Source organism: Oncorhynchus mykiss, chromosome 2 (assembly GCF_057628025.1).
Source record: "Oncorhynchus mykiss isolate SJ-2025 chromosome 2, ASM5762802v1, whole genome shotgun sequence".
Lineage (NCBI taxonomy): Eukaryota > Metazoa > Chordata > Actinopteri > Salmoniformes > Salmonidae > Oncorhynchus > Oncorhynchus mykiss.
Genome location: NC_143023.1, coordinates 10,945,175 through 10,969,720, shown reverse-complemented (window position 1 = coordinate 10,969,720; position 24,546 = coordinate 10,945,175). Strand labels below are relative to the sequence as shown.

The 24,546-nt window shown below is 42.4% G+C and overlaps 1 protein-coding gene across 2 annotated transcripts in view; it reads right to left on the bottom strand.

The window, feature by feature from the left end:
- Nucleotides 1-23,693, bottom strand: part of LOC110506952 (diacylglycerol O-acyltransferase 1) — a 33,381-nt gene extending 9,688 nt beyond the window's left edge. Inside the window, exons 1-8 of one of the 2 annotated variants that reach the window (XM_090188449.1) lie at nt 23,251-23,693; nt 22,776-22,863; nt 17,353-17,393; nt 16,690-16,775; nt 9,663-9,715; nt 9,307-9,412; nt 3,359-3,487; nt 1,404-1,478 (exon numbers count right to left, since the gene is read on the bottom strand). In XM_090188449.1, coding sequence (XP_090044575.1) covers nt 1,404-1,478; nt 3,359-3,487; nt 9,307-9,412; nt 9,663-9,715; nt 16,690-16,775; nt 17,353-17,393; nt 22,776-22,863; nt 23,251-23,465 — 793 coding nt within the window. In that variant the 5' untranslated portion in view covers nt 23,466-23,693. The other variant, XM_090188459.1, reaches the window with a different exon arrangement.
- Between the last annotated feature and the right edge of the window lie 853 nt (nt 23,694-24,546).

Genomic DNA, 24,546 nt, shown 5'->3' with positions numbered 1-24,546 from the left:
CTACAGCAGGATAGGTTGAGGCAGCAGTAATAAGAGTGGGGTCTGCTACAGCAGGATAGGTTGAGGCAGCAGTGATAAGAGTGGGGTTTGCTACAGCAGGATAGGTTGAGGCAGCAGTGATAAGAGTGGGGACTGCTACAGCAGGATAGGTTGAGGCAGCAGTGATAAGAGTGGGGTCTGCTACAGCAGGATAGGTTGAGGCAGCAGTGATAAGAGTGGGGACTGCTACAGCAGGATAGGTTGAGGCAGCAGTGATAAGAGTGGGGACTGCTACAGCAGGATAGGTTGAGGCAGCAGTGATAAGAGTGGGGTCTGCTACAGCAGGATAGGTTGAGGCAGCAGTGATAAGAGTGAGGTCTGCTACAGCAGGATAGGTTGAGGCAGCAGTGATAAGAGTGGGGTCTGCTACAGCAGGATAGGTTGAGGCAGCAGTGATAAGAGTGGGGTCTGCTACAGCAGGATAGGTTGAGGCAGCAGTGATAAGAGTGGGGACTGCTACAGCAGGATAGGTTGAGGCAGCAGTGATAAGAGTGGGGACTGCTACAGCAGGATAGGTTGAGGCAGCAGTGATAAGAGTGGGGTCTGCTACAGCAGGATAGGTTGAGGCAGCAGTGATAAGAGTGAGGTCTGCTACAGCAGGATAGGTTGAGGCAGCAGTGATAAGAGTGGGGTCTGCTACAGCAGGATAGGTTGAGGCAGCAGTGATAAGAGTGAGGTCTGCTACAGCAGGATAGGTTGAGGCAGCAGTGATAAGAGTGGGGTCTGCTACAGCAGGATAGGTTGAGGCAGCAGTGATAAGAGTGGGGTCTGCTACAGCAGGATAGGTTGAGGCAGCAGTGATAAGAGTGGGGACTGCTACAGCAGGATAGGTTGAGGCAGCAGTGATAAGAGTGAGGTCTGCTACAGCAGGATAGGTTGAGGCAGCAGTGATAAGAGTGGGGTCTGCTACAGCAGGATAGGTTGAGGCAGCAGTGATAAGAGTGGGGACTGCTACAGCAGGATAGGTTGAGGCAGCAGTGATAAGAGTGGGGTCTGCTACAGCAGGACCTGGGTTCAAATACATGCATTTGACAAATTGTTATTTAAATAGGTTCTGTGTATTTGAGTATTTTTAAACACAGCCGAAAACAAGTACTTAAAACAAATATTTTAATGGTTATTTTAAAAACCAAATAGTCGAGCAAATTGTATTTTAAAGTCTTTTCTAATACTATTTCAGATACTATTTTCAAAAACATGGGTTAAATGCATGGGAGTGTATTTGAGTATCTCCAAATATATTCAAATACTTGTTTTTTCAAATAAAAGTTATCTGAATACTTGTTTTGAAACGTTATTGAAATACCTGAAATTGTATTTGAACCCAGGTCTTGGTCTACCTGGGATGTCCAACCTCTACTGACCTCTGAGGGTGACATTTCCAGGATAGGAGACCTGATAATCCTGTCCACTTTCCCTAGACCGCGGTATAGAGGAACCTGTAGAGGAGAGTACTAGCCATGTTAAGTCAGCAATTAAACATGTATGATTCTCACAGTCACAATCACTCTACTTAGAGAACAGCTTCTTGTGTACAGTCAACCAGCAGGTGGCAGTGCAGCAGTTAAGGAGCGATGTGGATTGTAGTATTATGTGTGTGTGTTAATGCTTATGTGTACATTTTCACCAACTGGAAAACGGTTTCCATTAAGGGTACATATACAAACACTCAGCATCGCCGCCTATGAAAAATTAGGTCACAGTTGCCATTTCCATGGAGGCGAGTCAGAAATCTCATTAAGCCCTTTATTAGTAGTCAAATGTCAGTGTAGAACCCAGGTGACACAAACTCTCTAGACAAAGCAACTCTGGGAGTCAAAGGTCAACGTAGAACCCAGGTGACGCAAACTCTCTAGACAAAGCAACTCTGGGAGTCAAAGGTCAACGTAGAACCCAGGTGACGCAAACTCTGTAGACAAAGCATCTCTGGGAGTCAACGGTCAACGTAGAACCCAGGTGACGCAAACTCTGTAGACAAAGCAACTCTGGGAGTCAAAGGTCAACGTAGAACCCAGGTGACACAAACTCTCTAGACAAAGCAACTATGGGAGTCAAATGTTAATGTAGAACCCAGGTGACACAAACTCTCTAGAAAACACAACTATGGGAGTCAAAGGTCAATGTAGAACCCAGGTGACACAAACTCTCTAGACAAAGCAACTATGGGAGTCAAATGTTAATGTAGAACCCAGGTGACACAAACTCTCTAGAAAACACAACTCTGGGAGTCAAAGGTTAATGTAGAACCCAGGTGACACAAACTCTCTAGAAAACACAACTATGGGAGTCAAAGGTTAATGTAGAACCCAGGTGACACAAACTCTCTAGAAAACACAACTATGGGAGTCAAAGGTTAATGTAGAACCCAGGTGACACAAACTCTCTAGAAAACACAACTCTGGGAGTCAAAGGTTAATGTAGAACCCAGGTGACACAAACTCTCTAGAAAACACAACTATGGGAGTCATCACAGTAGAGCTTATAGGATGAGGGTTAAAATCAAACCTGTTATAACAATATTAGTTATTTTTCAAATACTTGATTGCCTGGCGCAATGGATAAAAAGGAATGGTCCCAAAAGTACATACTCCGCCCATCTGGCACTCGAGGCAGACTCAATCAAATATAAAGTATTTGAAAAATCTCCCTCACACTGCACACACTTCAAGAACAGACGTATCAGTAAAATCCGAAGCAGTGAAGCCCAGAAAGTGTGAGCAGTATCAATAGCAAAAGCAGTACATCTGAAGTAATTAAAGTAGTAGCAGTAGTGTTGTTGTTGTCCAGTTGCTGGTAGGAGGCATAGAGGACTGTGGAGACTGAGGACTTACATGAGAGGGTGCGGGCCAGGCTACGGGCTTTAGCACGGGGCATAGAGGACTGTGGAGACTGAGGACTTACATGAGAGGGAGCGGGCCAGGCTACAGGCTTTAGCACGGGGCATAGAGGACTGTGGAGACTGAGGACTTACATGAGAGGGAGCGGGCCAGGCTACGGGCTTTAGCACGGGGCATAGAGGACTGTGGAGACTGAGGACTTACATGAGAGGGAGCGGGCCAGGCTACGGGCTTTAGCACGGGGCATAGAGGACTGTGGAGACAGGACTTACATGAGAGGGAGCGGGCCAGGCTACGGGCTTTAGCATGGGGCATAGAGGACTGTGGAGACTGAGGACTTACATGAGAGGGAGCGGGCCAGGCTACGGGCTTTAGCATGGGGCATAGAGGACTGTGGAGACTGAGGACTTACATGAGAGGGAGCGGGCCAGGCTACGGGCTTTAGCATGGGGCATAGAGGACTGTGGAGACTGAGGACTTACATGAGAGGGAGCGGGCCAGGCTACGGGCTTTAGCATGGCTCATCTCTCTACACCACTTGTTCACATCTTTGTAGGAGTAGAGCTTCAGGAAGAGGACGGTGTACACTCCCAGAGCAGACGCTCCACCCACTGAGGACAAGGACAATGTGCAATGTTAAATATCAGCAATATTTATGCAATATTTTCCGTTAGAATTCACAGTCAATCATATTAAGTGTTGTATGCAAAACAGTACAATACATATTATCCATTAAATGGAGTTAATGATGTGGGTGTGGGTGGTTGTAAATGATCTTGATGTGTAGTAGCAAAGTGCGTTATGTAGTATATTTAAGCAATAAGGCCTGAGGTGGTGTTGTATATGAATCCATATACCACGGCTAAGGGCTGTCCTTAGGCAGTGCGTGGATACAGCCTTTAGCCGTGGTATATTGGCCATATATAACAAACCCCCGAGGTGCCTTGCTATTATAAACTGGTTACCAACATAATTAGAACAGTAAAAATAGACGTTGTGTCATACCTGTGGTATACGGTCTGATATACCACGGATGTCAGCCAATCAGAATTCAGGGCTCGAACCACACAGTTTATAATATAGTACAGTCAACTTGAGGTATTCAACATGCATATCACACTGTAGAACAGAAAAGAATGAAACCCTCTGATTCCCAGTTAGCGAAGACATTGTCTTTGATGTGTAGTTAACAAACAGGCCCTAACAAGAAGCTGAGGAATGCTGCCCACCTGGTTCTTACTGTCCTTCTCTAGGGATATCCATATATGTCAACAGTTACAACACTCACCATCCTCTCCTCGTCTATCACACAAGATGAACGACTGGGAACACAAAGTCCACTCACTTTGAACCAACTACCAGCGCTACCGCCCGAGGTCCAGGGAAACCTGGCAAGGCCCCCAGGTCATTCTAACAGACTAGTACTGCTTTATCAACAGCGGCCATATGCTGCATGGAAATGGGCCGTGCTGGTTACCTAGTAGATGGCATGGGCACAGAGAGAGAAAGACAGAGACTGTCTCCCTCGCCAAGATGAGCATCCGTGGCCCTCTCCCCTGACCTTGATGTATAAACAGTAGCTCTGCATGAGGTACACGAGACAGATGGTACATCTTTGTCCGTTCCCGTGGCGACGGCAGATGAGGAGAAAGAAAGACTTTCAGGTAAGGAAGGATACTGTAGCTACGCAGTCAACGTCCAGGGAAAGATGATCTGATTTGTGAGAGGTAAAATGAAGATCTTAAAGACACTAAGACCTTCCTATTCTCCTCTAAGAGGAATGATTACTAAAAACTCATGACTGTAGCTTCACCTTTGTCTTATGCGTGTACAGATGTAGGATCTTAATTTGAGCCAGTTTGTTACAGTAGGAAAATAATCCTGCAGCAACAGGAAATTATTATTATTATGTGGACATTTGTGTAGGTGTTGATCCATTTTTCATAAGGGAAAATCAAGTCTGAAATGCCAAAGTGGAAATGACAAACTTCAGAAATACACAAGTTATACATTTCCTTTATTGCAGGAAAACTCTCCAGCAAAAGGGTGAACAAACTAAGATCCTACATTTGTAAATATGAAACTGTGGGTCTAGAACAACATCACAGACAGTTAATATCATCTTGTGGTTGTGGTCAGTTTCCTAAGTTCTGAGACATGTGTAGCCATGAGAGGCTCAGTTAGCTGTTGTATGTCACCAGATGCCATGCTGGCTAGCAACCAGCTTGATGAAGACAGGCAGAGCTGACCTGACATTGACCTGTTTCTCAGCCACTCCTCTTTTGGCCTCATATCCACCTCACTCCTTACTTCCTCTCCCTGTGAGCCAATTGGGACTCATCAAACACTGCCCAACTGATTCCATTCAGATAAAATCACATACTTGGATAATATAATGCTACATTAACAACACATTAATGACCAACTGATTCCATTAATATAAAATCACATACTTGGATAATATAATACTACATTAACTACACATTAATGACCAACTGGATAATATAATACTACATGAACTACACATTAATGACCAACTGGATAATATAATACTACATTAACTACACATTAATGACCAACTGGATAATATAATACTACATTAACTACACATTAATGACCAACTGGATAATATACAGTGCCTTGCGAAAGTATTCGGCCCCCTTGAACTTTGCGACCTTTTGCCACATTTCAGGCTTCAAACATAAAGATATAAAACTGTATTTTTTTGTGAAGAATCATCAACAAGTGGGACACAATCATGAAGTGGAACGACATTTATTGGATATTTCAAACTTTTTTAACAAATCAAAAACTGAAAAATTGGGCGTGCAAAAATATTCAGCCCCTTTACTTTCAGTGCAGCAAACTCTCTCCAGAAGTTCAGTGAGGATCTCTGAATGATCCAATGTTGACCTAAATGACCAATGATGATAAATACAATCCACCTGTGTGTAATCAAGTCTCCGTATAAATGCACCTGCACTGTGATAGCCTCAGAGGTTCGTTAAAAGTGCAGAGAGCATCATGAAGAACAAGATACTGTTGTGAAGAAGTTTAAAGCCGGATTTGGATACAAAAATATTTCCCAAGCTTTAAACATCCCAAGGAGCACTGTGCAAGCGATAATATTGAAATGGAAGGAGTATCAGACCACTGCAAATCTACCAAGACCTGGCCGTCCCTCTAAACTTTCAGCTCATACAAGGAGAAGACTGATCAGAGATGCAGCCAAGAGGCCCATGATCACTCTGGATGAACTGCAGAGATCTACAGCTGAGGTGGGAGACTCTGTCCATAGGACAACAATCAGTCGTATATTGCACAAATCTGGCCTTTATGGAAGAGTGGCAAGAAGAAAGCCATTTCTTAAAGATATCCATAAAAAGTGTGGTTTAAAGTTTGCCACAAGCCACCTGGGAGACACACCAAACATGTGGAAGAAGGTGCTCTGGTCAGATGAAACCAAAATTGAACTTTTTGGCAACAATGCAAGACGTTATGTTTGGCGTAAAAGCAACACAGCTCATCACCCTGAACACACCATCCCCACTGTCAAACATGGTGGTGGCAGCATCATGGTTTGGGCCTGCTTTTCTTCAGCAGGGACAGGGAAGATGGTTAAAATTGATGGGAAGATGGATGGAGCCAAATACAGGACCATTCTGGAAGAAAACCTGATGGAGTCTGCAAAAGACCTGAGACTGGGACGGAGATTTGTCTTCCAACAAGACAATGATCCAAAACATAAAGCAAAATCTACAATGGAATGGTTCAAAAATAAACATATCCAGGTGTTAGAATGGCCAAGTCAAAGTCCAGACCTGAATCCAATCGAGAATCTGTGGAAAGAACTGAAAACTGCTGTTCACAAATGCTCTCCATCCAACCTCACTGAGCTCGAGCTGTTTTTCAGCCTCTCGATTTCAGTCTCTCGATGTGCAAAACTGATAGAGACATACCCCAAGCGACTTACAGCTGTAATCGCAGCAAAAGGTGGCGCTACAAAGTATTAACTTAAGGGGGCTGAATAATTTTGCACGCCCAATTTTTCAGTTTTTGATTTGTTAAAAAAGTTTGAAATATCCAATAAATGTTGTTCCACTTCATGATTGTGTCCCACTTGTTGTTGATTCTTCACAAAAGAATACAGTTTTATATCTTTAAGTTTGAAGCCTGAAATGTGGGAAAAGGTCGCAAAGTTCAAGGGGGCCGAATACTTTCGCAAGGCACTGTATATATGTTCCATGGTTGGAGATAAAAGGCTGAAAACACCAGGAAATCAGCTCCAAGTAATTTTGATTTTGAAATCTGTTCCCAAGTATTCCCACACATAGTAGAGAGACATGATCATATACAAATGTAAACAAGGTTTGAAATGATTATGTTTAGTTTTGTAGGCCTACCATTGGAAGATTGACCATAAGAGACTACATTTACCAGGTGCTCGCTTGGTGTCCTCCGTTGCAATTATTGCGTAATCTCCACCTGCGTGTATTTTTCCATTTGCTTCAGAGGAGAAACCCAACTGCCAAGAATGACTTATCATCGAATAGATATGTGAAAAACACCTTGAGGATTGATTCTAAACAACGTTTGCCATGTTTCTGTCGATATTATGTTAATTTGGAAAAAAGTTTGGCGTTGTAATGACTGAATTTTCGGGTTTTTTTCTTAGCCAAACGTGATGATCAAAACGGAGCGATTTCTCCTACACAAATAATATTTTTGGAAAAACTGAACATTTGCTATCTAACTGAGAGTCTCGTCATTGAAAACATACGAAGTTTTTCAAAGGTAAATTATTTTATTTGAATGCTTTTCTTGTTTTTGTGAAAATGTTGCCTGCTGAATGCTAGGCTTAATGCTAGCTATCAATACTCTTACACAAATGCTTGTGTAGCTATGGTTGAAAAGCATATTTTTAAAATCTGAGATGACAGTGTTGTTAACAAAAGGCTAAGCTTGTGAGCCAATATATTTATTTCATTTCATTTGCGATTTTTATGAATAGTTAACATTGCGTTATGGTAATGAGCTTTCGCAAGGCACTGTAATACTACATTAACTACACATTAATGACCAACTGGATAATATAATACTACTTTAACTACACATTAATGACCAACTGGATAATATAATGCTACATGAACTACACATTAATGACCAACTGGATAATATAATACTACATGAACTACACATTAATGACCAACTGGATAAAACACACAGAGACACACTAACTAAACTAATAGTGAAGACACACTAACTACACTAATAGTGAAGACACAGAGACACACTAACTAAACTAATAGTGAAGACACAGAGACACACTAACTACACTAATAGTGAAGACACACAGAGACACACTAACTAAACTAATAGTGAAGACACAGAGACACACTAACTAAACTAATAGTGAAGACACACTAACTAAACTAATAGTGAAGACACACAGAGACACACTAACTAAACTAATAGTGAAGACACAGAGACACACTAACTAAACTAATAGTGAAGACACAGAGACACACTAACTAAACTAATAGTGAAGACACAGAGACACACTAACTAAACTAATAGTGAAGACACAGAGAGACACACTAACTAAACTAATAGTGAAGACACAGAGAGACACACTAACTAAACTAATAGTGAAGACACAGAGACACACTAACTAAACTAATAGTGAAGACACAGAGACACACTAACTAAACTAATAGTGAAGACACAGAGACACACTAACTAAACTAAGTGAAGACACAGAGACACACTAACTAAACTAATAGTGAAGACACAGAGACACACTAACTAAACTAATAGTGAAGACACAGAGACACACTAACTAAACTAATAGTGAAGACACAGAGACACACTAACTAAACTAATAGTGAAGACACAGAGACACACTAACTAAACTAATAGTGAAGACACAGAGACACACTAACTAAACTAATAGTGAAGACACAGAGACACACTAACTAAACTAATAGTGAAGACACACTAACTAAACTAATAGTGAAGACACACTAACTAAACTAATAGTGAAGACAGAGACACACTAGATTCAGATACAGTTTTTTTCTGAAAAGCAGGATTTGCTATACAGATGTAGGATCTTAATTTGAGCCAGTTTGCTACTGCAGGGAAAAACATACTGCAGCAACAAGAAATGTAAATGATTATGTGGATTATAATTAAAGAAAAACTTCACTCAGAAACTCTCCTTTGTTATTTTTTTCAATCACCCACAGTTGATACAGTCCCAAAATGTTTTGCATGTCATCAGTCAAGTTTTCAAGATATTGGACTTTCAAGAAGCAACGTGTCACCGGCCAAATCATCATGGTGATGCAAAATAGAAAGTTCTCCTGTAACAGGGCGATCAAATTAAGATCCTACATCTGTAGGCTGACGAGAACACATACAGCAGTACCTGGAGTAATGGACTTCACCATTAGTACGATAGTCACCGGGAAGCACAGTATGACTGACAGGTTAATGGAATGAACCAGCAGCCCAACACGTTCACTGATGCAGCCCTGGAGGGACAGAAGACCTGCACGTTAAGGCATAGCCGCGGGAAGCAGGGGTGTGAGGGGTCTGCAGCACCCCCTGACAAATCACAATATATTTATAGACTTTAAATCATTAAATAAAAATCACAAAAGTAGTGCACTGGGCCTTTAATAGTCCAGTATCAGTGGACTGATATAGCCGTCTGCAGCGCAGGCAAAACTTTTTTTCTAACACTAATAGCAACACTGGTAAGTACATCAGAATGAAACTCACCACTGAGAGCCTTCGTTCTGTGTACAAAGCTGCCACAATAAACACGTTGGACACTGGAAGGAAAGACGAGACAAATTATGTCGGTTATCAAAGACATGTTACCAAACAAACACACGACAAGCATGGTGAGTTAACATATACATGATGATAAAATAAGACCTTATGTTGTTCCTCCCTACAGTACTGTGGGGGGTGGGGGGGGGGGGGTGGGGGGGGGGGGGGGGGGGGTCCACCACTGCCCTGTTAAGATAAACCTGCTGTCACAGCATCAGCTTCTGGGACAAATGAGGCAGCACAAACACAGCATATGTGTTGCAAAGACCACCTGCTAAAATACCGCACTGTTACTGTCCTACTGCAGGACTGGCAGGGGAGCTCTGCAGTGGAGAGGAAACACACGCTTAAGCAAACACAAACACACACACACGCATGAGAACGGACACAAACACACATGCGTATGTATGAGCATGCACACACGAACATGCGTGTATGCACACACAGAAAGAAATGAAAGGCTCAACTATTTTGAATCGTGGGATTATCTAACTAGCTGCAGGGCTGCCTCTCGCTCCAAACCATATCATGTGACCTGGTCTTTGGAATAAAGTTTTTCTGCTGTGTTTTGAAGGATACATCATAGAATCAATTCTAAAGGCCTAAAGTATTCAACATGTCAAAGGCCTGATGGAATAGGTTGAGGTGGACTTTTATGGAATCCAACCTTCAATAAAACAGAGAATAAAATACAGTAGGTGTCTGTCTCTAACGCCTTGGCAACTTCTGTGGAAACCAACCTTCAATAAAACAGAGAATAAAATACAATAGCGTTCTCTCTCTAACGCCTTGGCAACTTCTGTGGAAACCAACCTTCAATAAAACAGAGAATAAAATACAATAGGTGTCTGTCTCTAACGCCTTGGCAACTTTTATGGAATCCAACCTTCAATAAAACAGAGAATAAAATACAGTAGGTGTCTGTCTCTAACGCCTTGGCAACTTCTGTGGAAACCAACCTTCAATAAAACAGAATAAAATACAGTAGGTGTCTGTCTCTAACGCCTTGGCAACTTCTGTGGAAACCAACCTTCAATAAAACAGAGAATAAAATACAATAGCCTTCTCTCTCTAACGCCTTGGCAACTTCTGTGGAAACCAACCTTCAATAAAACAGAGAATAAAATACAATAGCGTTCTCTCTCTAACGCCTTGGCAACTTCTGTGGAAACCAACCTTCAATAAAAACAGAGAATAAAATACAGTAGGTGTCTGTCTCTAACGCCTTGGCAACTTCTGTGGAAACCAACCTTCAATAAAACAGAGAATAAAATACAATAGCGTTCTCTCTCTAACGCCTTGGCAACTTCTGTGGAAACCAACCTTCAATAAAACAGAGAATAAAATACAATAGCGTTCTCTCTCTAACGCCTTGGCAACTTCTGTGGAAACCAACCTTCAATAAAAACAGAGAATAAAATACAGTAGGTGTCTGTCTCTAACGCCTTGGCAACTTCTGTGGAAACCAACCTTCAATAAAACAGAGAATAAAATACAATAGCGTTCTCTCTCTAACGCCTTGGCAACTTCTGTGGAAACCAACCTTCAATAAAACAGAGAATAAAATACAGTAGGTGTCTGTCTCTAACGCCTTGGCAACTTCTGTGGAAACCAACCTTCAATAAAACAGAGAATAAAATACAATAGCGTTCTCTCTCTAACGCCTTGGCAACTTCTGTGGAAACCAACCTTCAATAAAACAGAGAATAAAATACAGTAGGTGTCTGTCTCTAATGCCTTGGCACTATCTGTGCCTGGCTCACAATCAGAACAAGTGCTTGAGCTTAACTGATACTACAGCCAATAAAACAGACACTGGATCACGCCTCAATGACTACAAGTGTTAATAAAATAAATATGCTGCAATGCATAAAAAAACAGTGCCTTCTGAGGGCGTCTTTGTCTGCTATGGCCCAGTACTGTACAGTATCTTATCTTATCTGTATCTTGTCCCATAGTCCTTCTCTCTGTACTGTACAGTACAGGGAGTATCTTGTCCCATAGTCCTTCTCTCTGTACTGTACAGTATCTTATCTTATCTGTATCTTGTCCCATAGTCCTTCTCTCTGTACTGTACAGTACAGGGAGTATCTTGTCCCATAGTCCTTCTCTCTGTACTGTACAGTATCTTATCTTATCTGTATCTTGTCCCATAGTCCTTCTCTCTGTACTGTACTGTATAGGGAGTATCTTGTCCCATAGTCCTTCTCTCAGTACTGTACAGTACAGGGAGTATCTTGTCCCATAATCCTTCTCTCTGTACTGTACTGTATAGGGAGTATCTTGTCCCATAGTCCTTCTCTCTGTACTGTACAGTACAGGGAGTATCTTGTCCCATAGTCCTTCTCTCTGTACTGTACAGTACAGGGAGTATCTTGTCCCATAGTCCTTCTCTCTGTACTGTACAGTACAGGGAGTATCTTGTCCCATAGTCCTTCTCTCTGTACAGTACAGTACAGGGAGTATCTTGTCCCATAGTCCTTCTCTCTGTACAGTACAGTACAGGGAGTATCATGTCCCATAGTCCTTCTCTCAGTACTGTACAGTACAGGGAGTATCTTGTCCCATAGTCCTTCTCTCTGTACAGTACAGTACAGGGAGTATCTTGTCCCATAGTCCTTCTCTCTGTACAGTACAGTACAGGGAGTATCTTGTCCCATAGTCCTTCTCTCTGTACTGTACAGTACAGGGAGTATCTGGTCCCATAGTCCTTCTCTCTGTACTGTACTGTATAGGGAGTATCTTGTCCCATAGTCCTTCTCTCTGTACTGTACAGTACAGGGAGTATCTTGTCCCATAGTCCTTCTCTCTGTACTGTACAGTACAGGGAGTATCTTGTCCCATAGTCCTTCTCTCAGTACTGTACTGTATAGGGAGTATCTTGTCCCATAGTCCTTCTCTCAGTACTGTACAGTACAGGGAGTATCTTGTCCCATAGTCCTTCTCTCAGTACTGTACTGTATAGGGAGTAACTTGTCCCATAGTCCTTCTCTCTGTACTGTACTGTACAGGGAGTAACTTGTCCCATAGTCCTTCTCTCTGTACTGTACTGTACAGGGAGTATCTTGTCCCATAGTCCTTTTCTCAGTACTGTACAGTACAGGGAGTATCTTGTCCCATAGTCCTTCTCTCAGTACTGTACTGTATAGGGAGTAACTTGTCCCATAGTCCTTCTCTCTGTACTGTACTGTACAGGGAGTAACTTGTCCCATAGTCCTTCTCTCTGTACTGTACTGTACAGGGAGTATCTTGTCCCATAGTCCTTCTCTCAGTACTGTACTGTATAGGGAGTATCTTGTCCCATAGTCCTTCTCTCTGTACTGTACAGTACAGGGAGTATCTTGTCCCATAGTCCTTCTCTCTGTACTGTACTGTATAGGGAGTATCTTGTCCCATAGTCCTTCTCTCTGTACAGTACAGTACAGGGAGTATCTTGTCCCATAGTCCTTCTCTCTGTACTGTACTGTACAGGGAGTATCTTGTCCCATAGTCCTTTTCTCAGTACTGTACAGTACAGGGAGTATCTTGTCCCATAGTCCTTCTCTCTGTACTGTACAGTACAGGGAGTATCTTGTCCCATAGTCCTTCTCTCTGTACAGTACAGTACAGGGAGTATCTTGTCCCATAGTCCTTCTCTCTGTACTGTACTGTATAGGGAGTATCTTGTCCCATAGTCCTTCTCTCTGTACTGTACAGTACAGGGAGTATCTTGTCCCATAGTCCTTCTCTCTGTACAGTACAGTACAGGGAGTATCTTGTCCCATAGTCCTTTTCTCAGTACTGTACAGTACAGTGAGTATCTTGTCCCATAGTCCTTCTCTCTGTACTGTACAGTACAGGGAGTATCTTGTCCCATAGTCCTTCTCTCTGTACAGTACAGTACAGGGAGTATCTTGTCCCATAGTCCTTCTCTCTGTACTGTACTGTATAGGGAGTATCTTGTCCCATAGTCCTTCTCTCTGTACTGTACAGTACAGGGAGTATCTTGTCCCATAGTCCTTCTCTCTGTACAGTACAGTACAGGGAGTATCTTGTCCCATAGTCCTTCTCTCAGTACTGTACTGTACAGGGAGTATCTTGTCCCATAGTCCTTCTCTCAGTACTGTACTGTACAGGGAGTATATTGTCCCATAGTCCTTCTCTCAGTACTGTACTGTACAGGGAGTATCTTGTCCCATAGTCCTTCTCTCAGTACTGTACTGTACAGGGAGTATCTTGTCCCATAGTCCTTCTCTCAGTACTGTACTGTATAGGGAGTCCCTTGTCCCATAGTCCTTCTCTCAGTACTGTACTGTATAGGGAGTCCCTTGTCCCATAGTCCTTCTCTCTGTACTGTACTGTATAGGGAGTATCTTGTCCCATAGTCCTTTTCTCAGTACTGTACTGTATAGGGAGTATCTTGTCCCATAGTCCTTCTCTCTGTACTGTACAGTACAGGGAGTATCTTGTCCCATAGTCCTTTTCTCAGTACTGTACAGTATAGGGAGTATCTTGTCCCATAGTCCTTTTCTCAGTACTGTACTGTACAGGGAGTATCTTCTCCCATAGCCCTTCTCTCTGTACTGTACTGTATAGGGAGTATCTTGTCCCATAGTCCTTTTCTCAGTACTGTACTGTACAGGGAGTATCTTCTCCCATAGTCCTTCTCTCTGTACTGTACAGTACAGGGAGTATCTTGTCCCATAGTCCTTCTCTCTGTACTGTACTGTATAGGGAGTATCTTGTCCCATAGTCCTTTTCTCAGTACTGTACTGTATAGGGAGTATCTTGTCCCATAGTCCTTCTCTCTGTACTGTACAGTACAGGGAGTATCTTGTCCCATAGTCCTTCTCTCTGTACTGTACTGTACAGGGAGTATCTTGTCCCATAGTCCTTTTCTCAGTACTGTACTGTATAGGGAGTATCTTGTCCCATAGTCCTTCTCTCTGTACTGTACTGTACAGGGAGTATCTTGTCCCATAGTCCTTCTCTCTGTACAGTACTGTATAGGGAGTATCTTGTCCCATAGTCCTTCTCTCTGTACTGTACAGTATAGGGAGTATCTTGTCCCATAGTCCTTTTCTCAGTACTGTACTGTATAGGGAGTATCTTGTCCCATAGTCCTTCTCTCAGTGCTGTACAGTACAGGGAGTATCTTGTCCCATAGTCCTTCTCTCTGTACAGTACTGTATAGGGAGTATCTTGTCCCATAGTCCTTCTCTCTGTACTGTACTGTATAGGGAGTATCTTGTCCCATAGTCCTTATCTCAGTACTGTACTGTATAGGGAGTATCTTGTCCCATAGTCCTTCTCTCAGTACTGTACTGTATAGGGAGTATCTTGTCCCATAGTCCTTCTCTCTGTACTGTACTGTACAGGGAGTATCTTGTCCCATAGTCCTTCTCTCAGTACTGTACAGTACAGGGAGTCCCTTGTCCCATAGTCCTTCTCTCTGTACTGTACTGTATAGGGAGTATCTTGTCCCATAGTCCTTCTCTCTGTACTGTACTGTACAGGGAGTATCTTGTCCCATAGTCCTTCTCTCAGTACTGTACAGTACAGGGAGTCCCTTGTCCCATAGTCCTTCTCTCTGTACTGTACTGTACAGGGAGTATCTTGTCCCATAGTCCTTCTCTCTGTACTGTACTGTATAGGGAGTATCTTGTCCCATAGTCCTTCTCTCTGTACTGTACTGTACAGGGAGTATCTTGTCCCATAGTCCTTCTCTCTGTACTGTACAGTACAGGGAGTATCTTGTCCCATAGTCCTTCTCTCTGTACTGTACTGTACAGGGAGTATCTTGTCCCATAGTCCTTCTCTCAGTACTGTACTGTATAGGGAGTATCTTGTCCCATAGTCCTTCTCTCTGTACTGTACAGTACAGGGAGTATCTTGTCCCATAGTCCTTCTCTCAGTACTGTACTGTATAGGGAGTATCTTGTCCCATAGTCCTTCTCTCTGTACTGTACAGTATAGGGAGTATCTTGTCCCATAGTCCTTTTCTCAGTACTGTACAGTACAGGGAGTATCTTGTCCCATAGTCCTTCTCTCTGTACTGTACTGTATAGGGAGTATCTTGTCCCATAGTCCTTCTCTCTGTACTGTACTGTACAGGGAGTATCTTGTCCCATAGTCCTTCTCTCTGTACTGTACAGTACAGGGAGTCCCTTGTCCCATAGTCCTTCTCTCTGTACTGTACAGTTCAGGGAGTATCTTGTCCCATAGTCCTTCTCTCAGTACTGTACTGTATAGGGAGTATCTTGTCCCATAGTCCTTCTCTCTGTACTGTACTGTACAGGGAGTATCTTGTCCCATAGTCCTTCTCTCTGTACTGTACAGTACAGGGAGTCCCTTGTCCCATAGTCCTTCTCTCTGTACTGTACAGTACAGGGAGTATCTTGTCCCATAGTCCTTCTCTCTGTACTGTACAGTACAGGGAGTCCCTTGTCCCATAGTCCTTCTCTCAGTACTGTACAGTACAGGGAGTATCTTGTCCCATAGTCCTTCTCTCTGTACTGTACTGTATAGGGAGTATCTTGTCCCATAGTCCTTCTCTCTGTACTGTACTGTATAGGGAGTCCCTTGTCCCATAGTCCTTCTCTCAGTACTGTACTGTATAGGGAGTCCCTTGTCCCATAGTCCTTCTCTCTGTACTGTACTGTATAGGGAGTCCCTTGTCCCATAGTCTTTCTCTCAGCACTGTACTGTATAGGGTGTCCCTTGTCCCATAGTCCTTTTCTCAGTACTGTAGGCCCATAACATTGGCCAGGGGGATGGTCCTCAGGAGAAGGCTGCAACAGGACAGCCTGTAATGACTTGTGTGTAGGGGGAGTGATAGTGTGTAAGGTGTGTAAGGGGGAGTGATCAAGTGTGTAGGGTCTGGGGAATGAAAGTGATAGTGTGTTGGGAGAGTGATCTAGTGCGTACGGGGAGTGAGGGGTAATATCCAGAAGGGCCCTAAATGACATGCTAGAGCAGAGTAAAGTCCTCATACCGATAACAAGGCACGCTGCAGGCATGTTGTAGGGGTCCTTTATGAATAGAGAAACCACTTGTATTGGGTCCACTAGAATGCCATACCTAGAAGAACACAACACTGTGGTTAGACACTCACAGCTCAGCTGAATCAAACCACAGTCTGATTTGATATCTCCTGTGTTTTTGTTCTACCTTGTTATATTTAGTATTACATTGTTATTGATTATTGCATTGCTGGGATTAGAGCTTCCAAGAAAGACATTGCACTGTACTTGTGCATGTGACATTAAAACTGAACTTGAAATATTTCAGCCTTTCAGTTATCAGAATGCTGCGAGTGTAAGTGATGCAGCATGTTTGAGTGAATCAGGCACAGAACCTCCTATCTTACTTCACAGTAATACATGACAATGTACCCTCCTTGCATGTCTTGACCACAGTATGCCTTTAGTAAGCAATGCCCTATAGGCTGTTACTGTGCTGGGCATCTGTGGACAGTCAGGAGGCATGGCGCTTGCAGTAGCATACAGGACAGCATATGGTCTTAGCAGTGAAGGGGCCCTATATTCCATTCTTTGAAAACGGGGCCTTTACTTCGAACAGTCAAATGACAGCCATAAGACTACACTCTCCTTTCCCCCCTCCTCTCTTATGGCTCCTCATAACATTCTGTACTTACTTTAAAAGGTTTTCCAAGAACAGACGGGCATTGCTTAAGACCTACAACAAAAGAGGGCTTGTAAATTCATTGCATCCTTGAAAATACAGTTTGTTTCACTTGGTAGAAGCATACATTCATCATATGATTAAATTACAGTGTCTCTTCTCCACTGTAGTTTCAAGTTGTATTAGTTGTATATACGTGATACACATGGTATATATCGTCAAATGAAATGCTTACTTGCAGGTTCCTTTTTGACAACGCAACAATAAGAAATAATAACAATTAAGAATACAATCAAAGTAAATGTCTCAGTAGAGTAAAATGTTAAGCATAATAATACAGGAAGGCACAATTTATAGTTCAATATCTACACATGTTTTGGGGAAGGGGGGATTGGGGGAGAGTGTGGGGGAAAAGTGTTTAAATGATGAGGTATTTAGCAATCATAATGAGAGTGTTACGCGGGGTGGAGCAGGTGAACCCAAGTGCAGACTCAGACGAGGAGACAGGAATAAGGTAACCAAGGTATTTATTGAAAAGCGGGGAGAGCGGAGAGAAAAGCAGCGTCCGACTGGGGAAAACAGGCAACACAGGATAACAAGATCTATGCAGGAACAAACGGCTTGAAATGCAGACTGACTGAGCAGAGGCTACGATCTGGCAGCATGGAAGTGGCAGGGCTGAGTATTTGTAGAGTTCTGATTATGGAACATGTTGCAGCTGGTGGGGATCTGCTCTGACTCCAGCACACCTGTCTCCACTCCCACAATCAGATACACCCACACAGAGAGGGAGAGAGGGAGAGAACACTGGGGGAGTGGCGGCAGGTTAGGGAGACACAGGATGAGAAGTAGACAAGGGCAGATGTAACAAAGAGTCTGGTAGCAGCAGTTGTGATGTGTGTGGATGAGTTTACATGTATATCTGTGTAGGTGTGAGTGAGTGCATGTGTACTAAGGTGCAGTATTTATTTTCCATTGTAGATGCATCTAACTCCATTAGAGAACCAGAGAAACCTCCATAAGAGAACCGGAGGAAACTCCATTAGAGAACCGGAGGAAACTCCATTAGAGAACCGGAGGAAACTCCATTAGAGAACCGGAGGAAACTCCATTAGAGAACCGGAGGAAACTCCATAAGAGAACCGGAGGAAACTCCATTAGAGAACCGGAGGAAACGCCATTAGAGAACCGGAGGGAACTCCATTAGAGAACCGGAGGGAACTCCATTAGAGAACCGGAGGGAACTCCATAAGAGAACCGGAGGGAACTCCATAAGAGAACCGGAGGAAACTCCATTAGAGAACCGGAGGAAACTACATTAGAGAACCGGAGGAAACTCCATAAGAGAACCGGAGGAAACTCCATTAGAGAACCGGAGGGAACTCCATAAGAGAACCGGAGGAAACTCCATTAGAGAACCGGAGGGAACTCCATAAGAGAACCGGAGGGAACTCCATAAGAGAACCGGAGGGAACTCCATTAGAGAACCGGAGGAAACTCCATTAGAGAACCGGAGGGAACTCCATAAGATAACCGGAGGAAACTCCATTAGACAACCGGAGGAAACTCCATTAGAGAACCGGAGGAAACTCCATAAGAGAACCGGAGGAAACTCCATAAGAGAACCGGAGGAAACACCATAAGAGAACCGGAGGAAACTCCATAAGAGAACCGGAGGGAACTCCATAAGAGAACCGGAGGAAACTCCATAAGAGAACTGGAGGAAACTCCATTAGTGAACCGGAGGAAACTCCATATCAAGGGGACCAAAGGCCCCGCAATATACCTCAGTAAACCCTTAATGAGCGGTAGACTGTAACACGTTACACTATACCTCAGTAAACCCTTTAAGGGCAGTAGACTGTAACATTTTACACTATACCTCAGTAAACCCTTTAAGGGCAGTAGACTGTAACATTTTACACTATACCTCAGGAAATCCTTTACGGGCAGTGTGGTTTAGTTAATTTCTATGCACTAAACAGGGTGAAGGACGTCAGAGAAGGTTGTTAAATTTATTGCACATTGTGCAGTGATGGGCATCTAAAAAGTCCACATAGGTAGCTAAAACGAAGGATTAAATTGAAACTTCAGCTGGAGAAAACTCCAACTCGGTTGCTGAGGTGAACGATTAAATTGAAGCCTTAGTGGGGATGGAAACTCCATCAGTAGCTCGTTGCTATGAGCTGAATGACACAGTTGCTAGGGTGAAAACTGTGGTTGAAGCTGGAGGAATTGTTGCATTTTCATTGTCGATTTCGTTGCACTTGCCTATGAATCACATTATTATGAACAGTACTGACGTCAAACGGAAGAACCAAGGACACGGGTGGTTCCTAATGTTGTGAGATTCTCGCTAGTGTTTACAGAACAACTGGTTCTGAGAGATTAGGATCAGGACCTGCAGTTGTAACAGTAAGCAACTGTAACAAAATGGATGACTGCAGTGCAGCCGTTATTATGAGCACATGTTGCAATGATTGCTAAGGCATACTAATATTAAAGTGTGTATACTTATTTATAATGTATGTAGTTCTGTCTAAAGTATGGCATCTTTAAAGCTATTGTTTTATTTGTATTTTTATTTGTATTTTTTTGTTCTAGTTGAGTATATTATTTATATTGCTTTGTGTTGTCTTGTCTGTGTGTGTGTGTGTGTGTGTGTGTGTGTGTGTGTGTGTGTGTGTGTGTGTGTGTGTGTGTGTGTGTGTGTGTGTAAAACTTAATAAACAGAGTTAAAACAAAATAAAAAATGTATGTAGTTCTGTACCTGTCTATTTTTTTTATGTTAATAAAAATGTCTATTAATGTAATGTATTGTCATTTGATGTAGTCCTGTCCTTCAGCTGTAACGGTCTATTAATGTCATGTTTGATGTGGACCACAGGAAGGGTAGCTGCACCTTTGGCTCTAGCTAATGGAGATCCTAATAAACACCAAATACAGTAGTGTTTCTGGAACTCATCTTGACAGCTAAAAGATGACGTGTTTGCAAGTCAAGATAATCACTCTCTTGATTTTTAGGTCTGTCTTGTGATTCTCCCCCTCCCTCGTTGAACATTTTCCATTTTGGATTGGAATATCTTATTATGGAATACAAAGACTTCTCCACGTTCAATGGGAATTTGAGAAGAAGTTCAAAGAATGAACAAAGTACTGCGATGACAAAAATGATCTTGTTTCAGAGAGTGGATTATCAACAGTTTTAGAAATGTGAATTTATTCTCCACGGCTTTGATGAAGGGGACTAAGCTGGCGTTGCTCTAGATTGGACGTGAATTCAGATCAACAAACTAGCTGTTACAGAATGATTACTTTAGATAGAATCTCAATACCAGATTTCCCCACAATAGTTACACATCTGAATGTCAGAATGGTACCACCATGTTTCCCTTAGCATCATCAAACCATCCTTGAACTCCAACATCTCTCTCTAAAGAGTAAAACAATGGTTTATGTGGTTGTATTGAGACTCACTGAGAGCTAGAGGAATGGGAATGTCCTGCTGTTTCCCATCCTCTCACACACTGACTTCAAAGCCAAACTGAATTAGCAAAACACAAGGTTATTAACAAAGTGATTAGCTAACTATATAGCTAAGCGTTACGTGTCCCACTTTAGGATTGGACAGAATAGTCTAGTCCAGTAAGTGCCGCGACACAAGTGCAATGTACCTCTACTATCTTGCGTCTAGTAAATTAAGCCAAAAGGAATCTTACAGAATATCAGATTATTACATGAAAGCAGGATGACCTTGGCCTCACTTCAATCCACATCACCTCCTTTAGCAGCAAAATCATTAAAAGACAAAAGAATATGATTTATGATTTTGTCTCACTTTCACTGTAATCTTGCTTAAATAAAAGAACAGGAACACAGAGTAGCCTCGGGCTAGATATATAATCCTCTTGAGGTGTTCTGAATAAGTGTCTGGTGTCTTTAAACACTGTGGTTTCAGGCCCAGCGTGGGATGAATATGCCTTCTGGTGAGACCTGGGGGCACACACCCACCACCGCACAGTGATGCTCTCTGATCGACTCCTCTTGTCGGAGGTAAGCCAGTTAAGAACTAATTCTTATTTACAATGACGGCCTACACCGGCCAAACCCGGACGGCGCTGGGCCAAAGGTGCGCCTACCCTACGGGACTCCCAATCACGGCCGGTTGCGATACACCGGCCAAACACGGACAACGCGGAGCCAATTGTGCGCCTGCCCTTTGGGACTCCCAATCACGGCCGGTTGTGATACAGCCTGGATTCAAACCAGGGTGTCTGTAGTGACGCCTCTAGCCTTGGACCACTGCACCACTCGAGAGCCCCTATGTTTTAAAGGCTACAGTCACTACAGACACCCTGGTCTAAGCACTGTTTAAGATGAGGGGTAGTGTTCTACTAAGCTATATGGAATTGTTTTAAGGTCATACCAAGGATAATTTTTTTATTTGATTTAGAATTTTAAGACCCATTGAGGTATAAAAATAAAAGAATAAAAAATATTTGATGAAAAATGTTATTTTGCCTTACTGTGTCACTCCCTGACCGTAGATTGCTTTGTCTGTTTCTATATTTTGTTTGGTCAGGGTGTGATGTGGGTGGGCATTCTATGTTTGTATGTCTAGGTTTTGTTTTTCTATGTTTTGGTCGGGTATGGTTCTCAATCAGGGACATCTGTCTTTCTTTGTCTCTGATTGAGAACCATACTTTAGGTAGCCTGTTTTCCCACTGTTAGTTGTGGGTGGTTATTTTCTGTTTAGTGTTTGTTGCACCTGTCAGAACTGTTTCGGCTATGCTTTTTGTATTCAGTTCTCAGTCAGAATAAATAATATGAACCCGTACCACGCTGCACCTTGGTCTTCACCTTCTTCTAATGAAAGTCGTTACATACTTCAATTTGCCCATACAAACACATTTCATAACAGATTCACTACATGGAACAACAGATAGTCCCCCCAAAGAATCTAAAGGAAGTTTGTTCTGAAGTGTCTGTCCTATATCTGAGAGGTATACTGTAAACTATATATATATATATATATTTTATATGTATAACCCCTTATTTTTGGCACTAAACAGTCTAAGTCCTGTCTAAACCGGGGGTCTACTAAGCTATATGGAATTGTTTTAAGGTCATACCATTTTTCTATTTGATTTTGAATTTTAAGACCCTTGAAGTATCAAAAATGTTATTTTTTTACAAAATTATTAGATGAATAATTTTCATTTTGCCTTACTTCTATTAGCCCATACAAACGCACTGTATAACATATTCACTACATGGAACAACATAGTCCCCTCCTAAAAAATGATTAGGTATTAAGATGTAGCCTAAGAGGGAAACCTGGCCAGTGATTGTGGTGTTTACACTGACCTGAGTGTTGTTGAGCAGACTGGAGAATTAACTGAGACTCTCAGTATGACGTTGCAGAAGAAAACTTACCAGCATGACAACACACCAGTTGAGAACTCCTCTGTAGTTTCTATAACCACTGGCAGAGCTCAACAGGGACTCCTGCAACCTGTGGCAACTGAGGCATGAAGAGACATGGGATAGTTTGAATACGTGCACACTCATTTACTGTACTGTACTACAGCTATAGTTAACTGATCTGAAATACCATTCCCAAATGACGTCCGCAACACACCACCGACTTCCCTTCGAGATTTGTAAAAAAATTAAATGTACCCCTTTTTATCCCCAATTTGACATATAGCCTATTGGACCAGCATGGGTGACATATAGACAATGCGAAATGGTTAAAATTACATTATTCATTCTACGCCATTATAAATAACTGTTCCTAAGGGAAGATTGCACAAGTGGGTGAAGTAATAAATAGTCGCGATCTGTTTTTCCTGGCATAAATTCACCTCACTATAACGACATGTCTGGGTTTTGTTAGTTAATGCCTCACCTCTGTCTATCATTAGGAACATTTATTCGTTTCTTCCTTTCTTTTGAATTGGTAGAAGGCGAATCGGACACGTTTCGCTTAGTTACAATGTTGCCGCTGTCACTGCGGCCGTTAACACTTTCATCAACTTCTGACCGCCCATTCACTTGTTTCAAAGGAACACATTTTCCAGTGGATATAGTGGCTCTTCTTTTGCGGATAAGGCCCCCTTCCATGATATCGCCGATCTTCAGAGCTCTAGATTCATTTGACGTCTAGCCTACTTTGCAGGCAGCTATAACACATGCCCACTATTGCCAAACATCACACTGTCATAGAGAGCAAGAGGAAGTTGGGATTGCAAAACGCGATATGTCAATAACTGTCTGAATACTGTAGTTGTAGTGGGCAGCAGACAACAGTTCCGTATTGACTGTTTGCGTAAGAATGTGGCGTGGTGGAACAGAACCGTGGAGGAGTGGCGAGTCTGACGACACTGGTTGGACTGCTGCCAGTTATGAAGGTGAGGGCTATATTAAGTTAGGAACAGATCGCAATTTAATGGAGAGAGGGGTGGTCCAAAATAGGAGAGGGTTGTTAAACTTTTTTTGTGTTGCTTTGGGGAGTTTTTATTCGGCACAGGGGAGGCTAGTATGTTTTCTTTCCTGGTTAACGTTCACCCTTTTGTAGGTTTTACTATATCATGTCTTCCATATAGCCAAATGTCCTCATCTGCTTGCATGCGCCTGCCCTATATCAAGGTGCTTTCTTACTTCCCTTATGTGCTATAGGCTTTTCAGTTTTCCATGTGCTTACTTTTCCTATACAGGTCAGTATAGTCTACACTCTAAACATTAGGGGTTCAACAAGGATTCTTCTAAGATCCTCAAAGTTCTTTGAAGAACCTTAGGGTTCTTGACACTGAAAATGGCCCCCAAAAGGTTCTTCCAAGAACCCCATAAGAGGTGGGGTTCATCGAGGAACCTCCTTAGTTGGTGGGGGTTCTTGCAGGAACCTAACTGCCCAACTGAAACATTTGAATTTGACAGGACACATGACACTTAACTGTAAAATGTAAATATTTAAGGTAAGTTTGTTCATTGTATGATCTAAATTGATATTGTTTTATGATGATACCATTATCTTTTCATATTTGTGCAAATCTTTCGAAAACAGAAAATGGACACAATTCAATGGATATCAAAACAGAGGTAAGAATATGTAGGCTATAAGAATATGTTGACGGCTAGCTGTTTATGGTGCAGATGACTGAACTGCTCATGTTTGTGTCTGTAGGTATACAGACAAGGAGGCATA